This window comes from Schistocerca piceifrons, chromosome 9 (genome assembly GCF_021461385.2).
Source record: "Schistocerca piceifrons isolate TAMUIC-IGC-003096 chromosome 9, iqSchPice1.1, whole genome shotgun sequence".
In the NCBI taxonomy this organism is placed as follows: Eukaryota; Metazoa; Arthropoda; class Insecta; order Orthoptera; family Acrididae; genus Schistocerca; species Schistocerca piceifrons.
Window position 1 is genome coordinate 158,460,810 of NC_060146.1, and position 15,998 is coordinate 158,476,807.

Here is a 15,998-nt window from a genome sequence, read left to right on the forward strand (position 1 = left end):
CAAGAGGAAGTCAGATGGCACATTTGTTCATAGCATGTACCACAATCATACTACACCAGTTTAATCTACAAGCTAATAGTTGCCATCATCTGGCACAAAAGAACAGTGTGCTCAAAACTCTAGTCCATCGAGCACAGCCCCTTCCAGATCCCAACAGCTTGGTGGTAGAAATAGAACCCTTACAATAGGTGTTCTGTAAAAATGGATGCTCTTTCAGAGATATTCGGAAGGCACTTCACCAGAGGTCCCAAAAGAAGAACAAGTAGAGATGGGAGAGGTGGCATATCGGCCATACACTGATCCGTCTCTGCCAAAATCAGCAGAATTCTCGTGAAACAGAACATCAAATGCTTATTTGGCCACCTACTGAATTTGGGACACTGCTGGGGAATATGAAGGATGATTTGGTACTACAGAAGCCAGGAATTTACAATGTACAATTTCAGTGTGGGATGTCATACATTGGCCAGACCACCAGGAAGGTGGAAATCAAGTGTAAATAGCACGAGAGGCATACCAGACTTATGTAGGTGACCAAATCAGCAATAATAGACCACTGCCTAGAACTCATTCACTTGATAAACTACAGTGACACTAAGATTGTGACACAGACTCCGAGATATCGGGACAGTGTCATAAAAGACTCCTTTGAAATCAAGGTTACAGAATCTCGTCAACGGTGACATGGGATACCAGTTCAGCACCACTTGGATCCCAGCACTAAAGCTTCTGAAAACAGAGCAGAGACGACATTGAGAGTCTGTGAGGAGTAGGAATGGGAGAGGAAATTGAGAAAACAGCACTTGGAGAGAGCACCAGACACTACAAACTGGAGGCGACAAATCAGTGGACAGGCCCAACATTAGCAGACGTAGAACCAAACACCTGGCCGTTCTGATGGAGGAGACGGCCTGCAGGGTCCAACATCGGAGGCCTGCCCCGACAGGCAAGGAATTCACACCCAGTGCCCAAGGCAGCCGGAGGATGCTGAAGGTAGCAGCAGTCAGTGGATGGAACACCTGGCGTTGCATGGACACGACACTGAGCATCAGACAAGGGGTACAATAGCAGATGACATGGCTGAGCTAGCTGTAGACCGCCTTCGGAGCACCAGTGACAAGAGAGGAGGAATAGAGCTAATATTGCTGGGTGTGGACCACAGATGGAGCGGCTGATCTGACACGGACTGAAAATGGAGTATCAGATGACAGACATCACACCAGAGGACTACCAAGCCACGTGTGGATGGTAGTCGAAATACTAGTGGTTTAGAGCTGCCACTGACGGTCGTGGACTGCAGACAGAGTGCTTGACTCTGTGCTGACCGAAGATTGAGCACGTAGCACTGTCCAGGTATAAATACTGGACCCGATCCGTCGAAAGAGCAGTTTCAGGGAGCATCTGAAGAAGACAGCGAGTCATGCTGTCATAATATCATGCGAGAACGAGGAGATCAACTGGCAGAAGCCCGGAGTATTCGACATAGAAATGTTGTGTTCGTCTTGAGGCAGTGTAACTAATGGCTCAGAAATCCGCAAAATTTATTCTTCCAGTATTTGAGACTGAATACACTTACCAACTTTCAACGAACTTGACACACAATTTCATACCTTCATAAAACGTTTTCTTGGTGACAGCCTCCTCAAAATAGTGAATGGAAAAAAGTTTATCATTTATTATTTATCATTTACTACATTTCCACCATTTGTGCAGTAAATGTTCAGCATCAGACATCACATTTTAATTTATTACTTCTTTACTATAGACACTATTCGCAACACACTTTGCAGACAGTACGTACATGTATCAAATGCATCAAAAATTAGGTCCTGCTTAAAATGGCGTGCAGTAAAACTTGAACCCCACGAATAACATTTTAATTTATTTATTCTTTTCTGCTGATTCTATGTGCAAGACACTTTGCAGACAGTATTTACATATATCACTCTGTGTACCTGCAAAATTATGTCTTTGTACGATACATAGGTGACGAAATATAACAGGGTAAACATTGAAGTGTGTAAAAACTTGCTTTTACTTAAACTGGAGTGCAAACTACCCATACTATATTGATCCAGTGTTGCATAATAAGGGTGTGTAGCAACTTCCTACAAACTATAATTTCAGACCTTTTTTTTAACCTTTCTCTCACTTACTAACTGAACACCAATGTTTAACACTTTAACTCACTGTAAAGAAATCAGAAGTTTGAAGCCATTTTATACTTGAGAGTTCGATTCTTTAAAGACTCTGGGTTTACTGTAAACCACAAAATGAATATCAGAATATATAAAAATGTTATGTATGTGTAAACAACAATGTTTCCTGGGCTACTTGCACATTGTTCTCCATTTCAGTTATTTTTAAATTAGATAATATAGTTCATTCAACCTGCACTTGCTCATTTGTAGACAGTGAAATATGCTTCTGCACTGTGTATAGGAAGTTTTTGTGGCAGTCTGGTGGTAGAGCGCCAGACTCTGTCCCTGAAGGTCCTGTGTTCAGTCTGAGATAAGAGCAGGGATTTTTCCTCATTCTAGCCCATCTGGGATGGCACAGGTCCACTCGGCCTGCTTTCAGATTACCACCAACGGTCTTTCCTGGGGATTAAAGGCAACTGGGCTGAGAGGCCCGCTACCCCTCCCCATCCTAGTCCCATGGCAAACAGATAGGCTGCACATTACCTGCAGTCAGGTCAGTAGTTTAGTCACGGGCTTGCACCACAGACTCTACCTTTATCTTCACCTTTTAATACATCTACATCTACATCTACATGACTACTCTGCAATTCACATTTAAGTGCTTGGCAGAGGGTTCATCGAACCACAATCATACTATCTCTCTACCATTCCACTCCCGAACAGCACGCGGGAAAAATGAACACCTAAACCTTTCTGTTCGAGCTCTGATTTCTCTCATTTTATTTTGATGATCATTCCTCCCTATGTAGGTTGGGCTCAACAAAATATTTTTGCATTCGGAAGAGAAAGTTGGTGACTGAAATTTCGTAAATAGATCTCGCCGCGACGAAAAACGTCTTTGCTTTAATGACTTCCATCCCAACTCTCGTATCATATCTGCCACACTCTCTCCCCTATTGCGTGATAATACAAAACGAGCTGCCCTTTCTTGCACCCTTTCGATGTCCTCCGTCAATCCCACCTGGTAAGGATCCCACACTGCGCAGCATAATATTCTAACAGAGGACGAACGAGTGTAGTGTAAGCTGTCTCTTTAGTGGACTTGTTGCATCTTCTAAGTGTCCTGCCAATGAAACGCAACCTTTGGCTCGCCTTCCCCACAATATTATCTATGTGGTCTTTCCAACTGAAGTTGTTCGTGATTTTAACACCCAGATACTTAGTTGAATTGACAGCCTTGAGAATTGTACTATTTATCGAGTAATCAAATTCCAACGGGTTTCTTTTGGAACTCATGTGGATCACCTCACACTTTTCATTATTTAGTGTCAACTGCCACCTGCATCACCAAATAGCTATCTTTTCTAAATCGCTTTGCAACTGATACTGGTCTTCGGATGACCTTACTAGACGGTAAATTACAGCATCATCTGCGAACGACCTAAGAGAACTGCTCAGATTGTCACCCAGGTCATTTATATAGATCAGGAACAGCAGAGGTCCCAGGACGCTTCCCGGGGAACACCTGATATCGCTTCAGTTTTACTCGATGATTTGCCGTCTATTACTACGAACTGCGACCTTCCTGACAGGAAATCACGAATCCAGTCGCAACAACTGAGACGATACCCCATAGGCCCGCAGATTGATTAGAAGTCGCTTGTGAGGAATGGTGTCAAAAGCTTTCTGGAAATCCAGAAATACGGAATCAACCTGAGATCCTCTGTCGATTGCGGCCATTACTTCGTGTGAGTAAAGAGCTATCTGTGTTGCACAAGAACAATGTTTTCTGAAACCATGTTGATTACATATCAATAGATCGTTACCTTCGAGGTGATTCATAATGTTTGAATACAGTATATGCTCCAAAACCCTACTGCAAACCGACGTCAATGATATAGGTCTGTAGTTCGATGGATTACTCCTTCTACCCTTCTTAAACACTGGTGTGACCTGCGGAATTTTCCAATCTGTAGGTGCAGATCTATCGGTGAGGGAGCGGTTGTATATGATTGCTAAGTAGGGAGCTATTGTATCAGCGTAATCTGAAAGGAACCTAATCGGTATACAATCTGGACCTGAAGACTTGCCCGTATCAAGCGATTTGAGTTGCTTCGCAACCCCTAAGGTATCTACTTCTAAGAAACACATGCTAGCAGCTGTTCGTGTTTCAAATTCTGGAATGTTCCATTCGTTTTCCCCGGTGAAGGAATTTCGGAAAACTGCGTTCAATCCTAACTCTGCAATAACTGATCAATGAAGGTGACCGAGATTAGACATCAGCAAGATGATGCGGCACAGTCGTCGGTAACAGTACCATCGGCACTGCGTAGCGAAGGTATTGACTGCGTCTTGCCACTTGTGTACTTTACATACGACCAGAATTTCTTCAGATTTTCTACCAAATTTCGAGACAATGTTTCGTTGTGGAACCTATTAAAGGCATCTCGCATTGAAGTCCGTGCCAAATTTCGCGCATCTGTAAATTTTAGCCAATCTTCGGGATTTCGCGTTCTTCTGAACTTTGCTTGCTTTTTCCATTGCCTCTGCAACAGCGTTCGGACCTGTTTTGTGTACCATGGGGGATCAGTTCCATCTCTTACCAGTTTATGAGGTATGAATCTCTCAATTGCTGTTGCTACTATATCTTTGAATTTGAGCCACGTCTCGTCTACATTTGCATAGTTAGTTTGGAAGGAATGGAGATTGTCTCTTAGGAAGGCTTCTAGTGACGCTTTATCCACTTTTTTAAATAAAATTATTTTGCGTTTATTTGTGGTGGACTTGGAAGAAACTGTATTGAGCCTAGCTACAACGACCTTGTGATCACTAATCCCTGTATCAGTCATGATGCTCTCTATTAGCTCTGGATTGTTTGTGGCTAAGAGGTCAAGTGTGTTTTCACAACCATGTACAATTTGCGTGGGTTTGTGGACTAACTGCTCGAAATAATTTTCGGAGAAAGCATTTAGGACAATCTCGGAAGATGTTTTCTGCCTACCACCGGTTTTGAACAAGTATTTTTTCCAACATATCGAGGGAAGGTTGAAGTCCCCACCAACTATAACCGTATGAGTGGGGTATTTATTTGTTACGAGACTCAAATTTTCTCCGAACTGTTCAGCAACTATATCATCGGAGTCTGGGGGTCGGTAGAAGGACCCAATTATTAAGTTAGTTCGGCTGTTAAGTATAACCTCCACCCATACCAATTCGCACTGAGTATCTACTTCGACTTCACTACAAGATAAACCACTACTGACAGACCACCAATAATACATATGGGTAATTTCCCAAAATTGAAATCTCCCAAATTGTGAACCCTCTGAGGTGGCAACACACAATATTTGCACGATATGGGTGAGACTCGTCACTTCCGCACATTTGTTTCGTACCCGGTAAATGACACTTTATAGCTCAAGGAGAAGTGCTACAATTTGTGTGATTACTTCAGATTGCTTCCTCATACGTTCTTCGAAAAACGTGTGAAAATACTAGTTGGACTGTGGTAGAAGCAGATTGATAAGATCCACATCCACATCTAATCTGTGTCTGTGAGATTACTCTGCAATTCACAGTTAAGTGCCTGGCAGAGGGTTTATTGCACCACCCATAAGATTTTTCTCTACTGTTTCACTCTCGAACAGTGCACGAGAAAAATGAACACTTAAATCTTTCTGTGCGAGCTCCAGTTTCTCTTATTTTATTATGATGATCATATCTCCTTATGTAGATGGGTGACAACAAAATGTTATCACACTCTGAGGAGAAGGTTGGTGATAGAAATTCACAAGAAGGTCCTGCTGCAACGAAAACTGCCATTTTGCAATGACTGTCACCCCAATTTGTGTATCATATCCTTGGCACTCTCTCCCCTATTTTGAATGTCTTCTGTCAGTCCTGTCTGATGTGGATCACACACTGTGCAGTAACACTACAGAGCTGGTGAACAAGCATGGTAGAAACAGTCTCTTTACTAGACCTGTTATATTTTCTAAGTGTTCTGCCAATTATTCATAGTCTTTAGTGTTCTTTCCCCACAATATTAGCTGTGTTATCATTCCAATTTTAGTTATTCGTAATCATAATCTCTAAGTGTTTGGTTGAGGCTACAGCCTTTAAATTTGTATGATTTATCTTGTAGCTAAAATTTAGCGAATTCTTTTTAGTGCTCATATGGATGACTTCACACTTTTCATGATTCACTGTCAATTGCCACTTTTTGTATCATACAGATAGCTTGTCTAAATCATTTTGGAATTTGGCTACGAAGGCTTTCCCGGCATAATAATTGATAATATTCTTCTCGGGTATGCAGCCGGATCATAACGTCTTCATGACACAATATTTCTGCGGTCCATCTGGCCGCCATCTTCAGGTGAGAGTGCTGGTGCACGAACTCGCCGGAACTGACTTCCTAGCGCAAGCTGCGGCCCCTATATAGGCCAGCAGAAGACCCACAACGCGTGCGCGAGAAGGTGCCGTAACTGCCCTCTAGCGCAGTAAACATACCGCGCCGCCAGTGGTGGAAATAGGCGAAATCGAGATATTGCTGTCAAAAATTAAAAAAACTTTTTATTCCGACGATCGAAACACAGACCGTTGTTTTTTGATGTCAGATAACACCGGGTCCCAAGTCTTACTTAAAAGATAGCCCTTGTCTCTATTAAGAAAATTGTCAGATAAACGAATCTCTATAGATTCTTTTAAAACACAGTCCCAATAGCGAGATGCAGGGGCAACCATTTGTGTCTTGTCATAGAGCATTCTGTGTCCTTCGGTGAGACAGTGCTCCGCCACTGCAGACTTCTCAGGTTGAAGCAGCCGTGTGTGCCGCTGATGCTCAACACATCAGTCCTGAATGGTCCGGATTGTCTGCCCAATATAAGCCTTCCCACAGTGGCAAGGGATCTTGTACACACCGGGCTTCCTCAAACCCAGGTCATCCTTTACAGAGCCAAGGAGCGCTCTAATCTTGGCTGGCGGACGAAAAATACTTTTGATATGGTATCTTTTCAGAATTCTTCCTATCTTCGAGGAAATGCTGCCAGCAAAAGGCAGAAAGGCCACCGATTTGCAGGTATCTTCTGGTGGTTCAGGCGAAGGTCCATACTGGAAAGCACGACGGATCTGTTTATCCGTATAGCCATTCTGCTTGAACACAACCTTAAGATGGTCCAATTCTTGTGTCAAGCTTTCTCCATCTGAAATGGCATAAGCTCTTCTCGCCAACGTCCGCAGGACCCCCGTACGCTGGAACGATGGATGACAGCTAGAAGCATGCAGGTAACGGTCCGTGTGCGTAGGCTTTCGATAAACACTGTGTCCCAGTGTCCCATCATCCTTTCTGTACACCAGAACATCCAGAAACGGAAGCTTCCCATCACTTTCCACCTCCATGGTAAACTTGATGCTAGGATGCAGGGAATTAAAATGATCTAGGAGGCGGTCAAGAGCTTCTCTCCCATGGGGCCACACCATAAACGTATCGTCAACGTACCTCCAAAAACAAGTTGGTTTTAAGGACGCCGTCTTCAGCGCCATGTCCTCAAAATCTTCCATAAAAAGATTGGTGACTATTGGGGACAATGGGCTCCCCATAGCCACTCCGTCAGTCTGTTCAAAATATTTGTCATTAAATAAAAAGTACGTCGACGTTAGCACGTGGCGACAAAGCCTGGTTGTTTCCTCATCCAGTTTCTCACCAATTAATTGCAAGGATTCTTCCAGAGGAACCCGGGTAAAAAGCGACACGACATCAAAGCTCACAAGTAAATCCGAGGGACTAAGAGACAAGGACTTCAATCTCTGAATAAACACCATAGAATTGGAAATGTGATGTTCGCATTTACCGACGTGAGGGCCAAGAACAGATGCTAAATACTTGGCTAGATTGTAGGTAGGAGCACCCAAATTACTCACGATCGGGCGAAGCGGGACCCCTTTCTTATGAATCTTCGGTAGACCGTATAATCTCGGTGGCACGGCAGCACCAGGACGAAGTTTTTTAAGAACGTCGTCAGGTAAAGAACTCTTCTTCAGCAGTGAAAGCGTCTTCCGTTTTATCCGTTCAGTTGGGTCGTCCTGCAATGTTCTGTATGCTGAGTCTTCAAGTAAGAGATCCATCTTTCCCAGATAGTCATCACGCGACAGAAGAACCATTGCGTTGCCTTTGTCTGCTGGTAGAACTATCAGATCTTCGTCTTCTCTAATGGACCGCACGGCTGCCCTTTCGAGAGAGGAGATGTTACGTGAGACCTCTTGCCTAATCTCTTCAGCTTGGTCCTCCGAAAAACTGGACACTTATTGTTCGACTGCGCAGATGATTTCGGTGATAGGCACATTCCTCGGTGTAGGGGCAAAATTCAGGCCTTTCTCCAACACTGACAGCGTGGCGTCGTCCAATTCTTTACCCGTGAGGTTAATCACTGTCCGTCGACGGGTGTCGTCATCAGATGTTGTGGGTTGAGAAGAAAGCCGTTGAAACTTCGAAGACTGTTTCATGATGGCGCTCCTATGCGTCCAATCTGATAGTGCCCAAGAAGAACTATCCACCCATTCCAAGGATGCGTCCGACAGCAGCGACGATAACTCCAAGTGCAAGAAAAGTAAATCCTTGGATATGAGATCCAGTTGTCTTCTAGTGAAGCGAATGCGCTCCTTGACTAAGGCGAAACTGGCACGCTTCTTGATGTTGTTGGCCGTTTTCGTATCAATAAAATGCACAAATCTAGCAAACTTAGGTATTACTCTTCCATCGCGGCATCTCAGCAAGAAGGCGAGGGCACTCAGCAACTTGCCTTTCCTCTTACGAAGTTTATCAAACTTCTTCACACGTTCCACCATCTCCTCCCCGTAGAGGCTTCTGATGTGGCTACGAAGGCTTTCCCGGCGTAATAATTGATAATATTCTTCTCGGGTATGCAGCCGGATCATAACGTCTTCATGACACAATCTCTAAGAGGGCTGCTCAGATTTTCTCCTAAATTGTTTACGTAGATCAGGGACAACAGCAGGCCCCTAACACTTCTTTGGCAAACATCAGATATACTTCTATTTTACTCAATAACTTTCCATCAGTTATTACGAATAGTGATCTTTCTGACAGAAAATCACAAATCCAGCCACACAACTCAGAGAACACTCCATAGGCACGCAATTTAACTAAAAGTCACGAGTGAAGACTGGTGTCAAAAGCCTTCTACAAATATAAAATTGTGGATGAGATGAGTGGAAGGGGAAGGACAGCAAATTTGAATTAATTGTAAAGAAGAAATATTTTTGTTAATACAGTTTATTTGTATTTTATCCACCCTCTTAAAGTAGAATAGTTAAGATTTACATTTTCATTGTGACAAGATGAAATAGTGAGCACTCGTTTGCAGGGCCCCTTCGGACTCCGCAGTGGTGCTGGCGGGGGCTCGCACTGTGCAGCTCCTGTGTCGGCAGCTGTGGCAGCACGCCGACGCGGCACCCGATGCGGTCACACAGGCCCTGGCAGGCCTGGTCCCGGGGGAGCCGGCGGGGCCGGACAGACCCCTGCCTCTTCTGGATTTCCTCTGGACGCACCTGGAGCACTGTGCAGACAGCGTGCGCCACGCCGTGCGCCTCGCCCTCCACAGCCTCGTACAGGCAGCTGCCACTGCACCAGGTCTGCCCGACCACGTCTGAAAGCATTGTTCTTGTCGTCTTGGTCTTCAGTCCGAAGACTGGTGTGATGCAGCTCTCCACCCTAGTCTATCCTGTGCGAGACGCTTCATCTCTGAATAACTGCTGAAGCCTGTGTGCATTTGAACCTGCTTTCCGTAGTTAAGCCTCTGTAGGAAACGAACTGCAACCAGCCACAAGTTATTTTGAAATGATTTTATTGTGCCATTACTAGTTTCACGCCTGAGCTCATCATCGTGTGGTGGCATTGACTTCTTTGCAAATTTTACCTGTGTGTCCTAAAACATAAAAAAATGTTCTGTTTACTTAGTTTTGCACTTATGTATGCTCTATAAATTTTACAAACTTCTTGAAAAGGCCTATTTTACATATTGTAAGATAAAGGTTTGATTTTATTTTACAATCCATGCTGATCAGTGAACTGAACTAAATAGATGATGACAGATACATTGTTTACGTTGGGTGCTGATTTGATGTGCCAAACAACATGATGCATGTACAGATATGACACACACTGCAAAGATACTTCTTTATAGTACAGTTAGTTTTATACAGTTAGATATTTAATTGTTTAGGTTTGAAAGATGATGGTAATGGTGAGTGAAGAATTTTCTCTCTGTTAATTAATTATTGTTTCTATAGTTTCTGATTATAGCAGTTGTATAGAATTTTGGAGATAGATTTGTGTTTTTTTAATTGTAGTTGACCATTCAGTATGCAGTCATGTTTATTATGAATGTGTTTGTAAACCTGATTGCATACCAGATAGTCAACTAGAAATAAAAAACCAAATCTACCTACAACATTTCATACAACTCCCATAATTGAAATGCTAGAAATAATAATTAATTTACAGAGAGAAATATTCTCCATTGGCCATTATTAGAATCTTTCAGAGCTAAATAATTAAATGTCTGACCGGATAAAATTATGTGTACTGTGTGGAAGTATCTTTGCAGCAACTCCAGAAATCTACCATTTCTGTACACATATCATGTTCTTTAGCACATCAGATCAGCGGCTGATATAAACAAATGTATCTGCCATTTTCTGTTCAGGTCAGTTCATTGATCTGCATTCACCGTAACAGAAAATTGAACCTCCTCGTAATATGTAAAGGAGGGCTTTTCTTGAAGTAAGTACAATGTATACAGCATATACAAGAGTAAAAATATGCCATCACAAAAACTTTATTGTATTTTAGGACACAGATATAAAACTTGCAACTGATTCATGTCCAAAACTAGTAACGGTATAATAAAATCATTTGAGGAAAAAAAAAAAAAAAAAAATGTGGCTGGTTGCAGTGTTTCCTACAAGTAATTCCTTGGTGCTTCAGGATGTGTTTTATAATATGATCACTTCTTTTAGTCTACATCTACATCCACACTGTGAAGTACATGGCAGATGGTACGCCCAATCGTACCAGTTGTTAGGGTGTCTTCTCATTCCATTCATGTATGGAGCACGGGGTGAATGCGTCTGTGGATGTTGTGATTATTCTAATCTTATCCTTCTAATCTTATCCTCATTATCCCTATGTTAATGATACTTAGAGCTGTCATTTAAAGTCTGTTCTCAAAACTTTGTTAGTAGACTTTCTCAGGATACTTTATGTATACCTTCAAGAGTCAATATCTTTGTAGCACTCTCCCACAGATCAAACAAATCTTTGACCATTTGTGTTGCCCTTCTCTGTATATGTTCAATATCCTCTGTTAGTCCTAGGTCCCACACACTTGATCAGTACAGGTAGAGTCAAAAAGGCCTTTACAACTTCTGAATGATATAGAAATTTATTGAAATATTTTACAGAATCAGTAGATATGTCATTTTGTAGCAAACAACCTCAGGTTTCACACAAACGTGTCAAGTGTCATTTTGGTTTGATGTGACTACCATTTGTGATGTGGCAACATCCCACTGGTAATCAATAACTTCCCACACTCATTGCAGAAAATCTGGTGTAACAGCAGCGTAAATTAGATTTTTTGTGTTTTCTGAATTGTTTGGTAGGGAACATAAGCATTGTCTTCAGTGAAACCCAAGACAAAGGAATTCAGTGGTGTCAAGTCTGGGGAGTGAGATGACCATTTTATTGGCCCTTCACGACCAATCCACAGACCTGGGAAATGATTATTGAGGGAACCTTGAACTTCCATTAGGAAATGAGGTGGTGCATCATGTTGCTGGTAGTAAACTGTCTAATCTCGGTCACCTTCATTGATCAGTTATTGCAGAGTTCATTTCACAAAACCAAAACACACAACGAGCATGCTCCGCACCAGTGAAAGTAGCCATTTTAACTGTGCACTGCACTGGTGCTCCTGGTTGTGGAATGTGGTACCGATGCACCATGTGAACGAAACTTCTACATCTACATCCACATTTATACTCCACAAGCCACCCAACGGTGTGTGGCGGAGGGCACTTTACATACCTCTGTCATTACCTCCCTTTCCTGTTCCAGTCGCGTATGGTTCGCGGGAAGAACGACTGCCGGAAAGCCTCCGTGCACGCTCAAATCTCCAGAACGCACGCTTGATGATGTTTGGTACAAAATTTCACATCTACCAATTCTTTAAGTTAGCTCAGTATATTTCTATATCATTCAAAATTTGTGAAGTTGTTTTTGACACTCCCTGCACTCTAGAACTGGTCATACGAGTGATTTGTAAGTAATTTACTTTGTAGACTGATTGAACTTCCCCAGTATTCTACCAGTTAACTGCAGTCTACCATCTGCTTTGCCCATGACAACCTGTGTGATCATTCAATTTCATATCCCTACAAAGTATTACACTCGAGTATTTGCATGGGTTGGCCCATTCCAGCAATGACTCATTGATATTATGGTCATAGGATACTATCTTTTTTCATTTAGTGAAGTTCACAGTTCTACATTTTTGAACATTTAAAGCAAGTTGCCAATCTTTGCACCACTTTGAAATCTTATCAAGATGTGACTGAATATTTATGCAGCTTCCTTCAGACAGTACATCATTATAGATGGCTGCATCATCTGCAAAAAGCCTCAGGTTACTATTAAAATACAACATGAACAGCAGGGATCCCAACAGACTTCCCTGGGGCACGACGACTCACCATCCAAGATAACACGACGCGTCCTCCCCACTAAAAAGTCCTTAGTTCGGTCACAAATTTCACTTGATACCTCATATGATCAAATTTTTCATAATAAGCATAGGTGTGAAACTAAGTCAAACACTTTTTAGAAATGAAGAAATACTGCGTCTACCTGCCTGCCTTGATCCAAAGCATTCAGTATGTCGTGAGAAAAGTGTGAATTCAGTTTCACATGATGGATGTTTTTGGAATCCTTGCTGGTTGGCATGGAGGACAGTCTGTTAGAGATACTTCATTAAGTTTGAGCTCAGAATCTGTCTTAAGATTCTACAACGAATCAGTGTCAAGAATATTGGACAGTAGTTTTGTGGATCACTTCTACTACTCTGCTTGTAGATGTGTGTGATCTGTGCTTTTTTCCAAGAACTGGGCACTCTTTTGTTTGATAGATCTACAGTAGATTGTAGTCAAAATAGGAGTTAATTCAGCCACAAATTCTGTATAGAGTCCAATAGGGATTCCATCGGGCCCTGGAGCCTTGTTCAGTTTTAATGATTTCAGCTGTTTTTCAACAGTGCTGACACAAATACTTATTTCACTCATCTTTTCGATGCCACGAGGATTAAGTTGTGGCACTGCTGCTTGGCATTCCTTTGTAAAGGAACATTTGAAAACAGAATTAAGCATTTCAACTTTTATTTTGCTATCATTACTTTCAGTTCCTGTCTTATTTGCTGGGCACTGGACCCTAACTTTGGTGCCACCAACAGCCTTTACAAGTGACCAGAACTTCTTTGGGTTTTTTGAAAGATCGTTTGACAATATTCTGCAATGGTAGTCACTGAAGACTTCACACATTGCCCTCTTGACAGCCAAACGTGTTTCATTTAGCATTTCTCCATCCATATCCCTATGCTTTGTTTTACACCTATTATGCAGCAATCTCTGTTTCTGTACAAGTTTCGTTACAGTGACTATATACCAAGGAGGGTCCCTCCCATTATGAACTGTTCTACTGTGTACTTGTCTATCCGATGCATGGTCAACTATTCTTTTAAACTTGAGCCATGGTTCCCCTACATTTTCCTCCCTGTGCAGAAAGTTTCAAATTCCTCATTGAGATACAAATCTACTGATTTTTTACGTAGTTTATTGAACATGTATATCTTTGCTTGATTTAGTTGTCCCTTGTACTTTGCTAATCACTGTTGCCACATCCGTGTCATCTTCACTAATGCTGGTTTCCTTGTTGACCTCCTCAATGAGGTCAGGTCTATTTGCTGCTATTAGATCCCATATATTTCCATCATGAGTGGGGTTCCAAACTATCTATTCTGGGTTGTTTTCAGAGAAAGCATTTAGTAATGGTTCACAAGATGTCTTATCATGCCCACCACTAACAAAACTGTAATTTTCCCAATTAATTGTTGGATGTTAGTAATCTCCACCAATGGTTACAGTAAGATTGAGAAACTTAAGTACAAGTGAACTGAGGGTTCAATTACCTCAGGAGATGAGTATGGTGGGCGATAGAATAATCCAGTTATCTTTTATGCCCACCCCTGATATTGACTCCTATCTTAACAGTCTCACATGCAGCTTCAATTTCTTTCTCAGTAGATTTGAGTTTCTTGGCTACTGCGACAAACACACCACTTCCATTTCCCATTTGCTTATCCGTTCAATATACATTTAAATTTTCCCCAAAAATCCCACTGCTATCAATTTCTGCCTTCAACCAGCTTTCTGTGCATAGTATTATGTGAGCTGCTCTGCTTTTCAGGTGAGCTTGCAACTCCAACATTTGCATGCAAATACTTCTTCTCTACCCAAATTGATTCCAGCCTATTCATCTAATATTTAGCAGCCTCTTACTGTAACAAATTTATTTATTTATTGTTCCGTGGGACCAAATTAAGGAGAAGTCTCCATGGTCATGGAACGAGTCAATACATGAAATTATAACATGATATTAGAAACAGATAAAATGAAACATAAAAAAAACATATTCAGGTGACAAGTCGTAAGTTTAAATAGAGAAAATCAACAATGTAACACTGGAATTTGCTTAATTTTTTTAGCTCCTCCAGGAGCTCCTAGACAGAATAGAAGGCGTGAGCCATCAGGAAACTCTTCAGTTTAGACTTAAAAGAGTTTGGGCTACTGCTAAGATTTTTGAGTTCTTGTGGTAGCTTATTGAAAATGGATGCAGCAGAATACTGCACTCCTTTCTGCACAAGAGTCAAGGAAGTGCATTCCACATGCAGATTGGATTTATGCCTAGTATTAACTGAGTGAAAGCTGCTAACTCTTGGGAATAGGCTAATATTGCTAACAACAAACAATATTAAAGAAAATATTCCCAGACTATTGAATAGGGGTCGACGAGAGGTTCTTGAACTTACACCACATATAGCTCGAACAGCCCGTTTTTGAGCCAAAAATACCCTTTTTGAATTTGAAGAATTACCCCAAAAAATAATACCATACAACATAAACGTTTGAAAATATGCGAAGTAGACTGCTTTTTGTGTTGAAGTGTCACTTATTTCAGATACTGTTCTAATGGTGAATAAGGCAGCATTTAGTTTCTGAACAAGATCCTGGACATGGGCTTTCCACAACAGCTTACTATCTATCCGAACGCCTAGGAACTTGAACTGTTCCGTCTCGCTTATAACATGCCCATTCTGTCTGATCAAAATATCGGTTCTTGTTGAATTGTGAGTTAGAAACTGTAAAAACTGAGTCTTACTGTGATTTAGCATCAAATTATTTTCCACAAACCACGAACTTATTTCATGATCTTCACTATCCTTCACTATTAAGCTGGTGTCATCAGCAAACAGAAATATTTTTGAATCACCTGTAATACTAGAAGGCATATCATTTATATAAATAAGAAACAGCTGTGGCCCCAGCACTGACCCTTGGGAAACGCCCCACTTAACGGTGCCCCATGGGGACTGAACATCACTACCACTCTCAATATTGCGGGGAATTACCTTCTGCTTTCTGTTCTTAACGTAAGAGGCGAACCAGTTGTAAGCTACTCCCCTTACTCCATAATGGTCCTTCTGCAGTAATATTTTGTGGTCAACA

General features: G+C 41.8%; 1 protein-coding gene across 1 annotated transcript in view; it reads left to right on the forward strand.

Moving 5' to 3' along the window:
* Positions 1–15,998, forward strand: part of LOC124716796 (thyroid adenoma-associated protein homolog) — a 222,189-nt gene that overhangs the window by 48,523 nt on the left and 157,668 nt on the right. Inside the window, 1 exon segment of the mRNA XM_047243345.1 lies at positions 9,527–9,792. Within this exon segment, the coding sequence (XP_047099301.1) occupies positions 9,527–9,792 (266 nt within the window).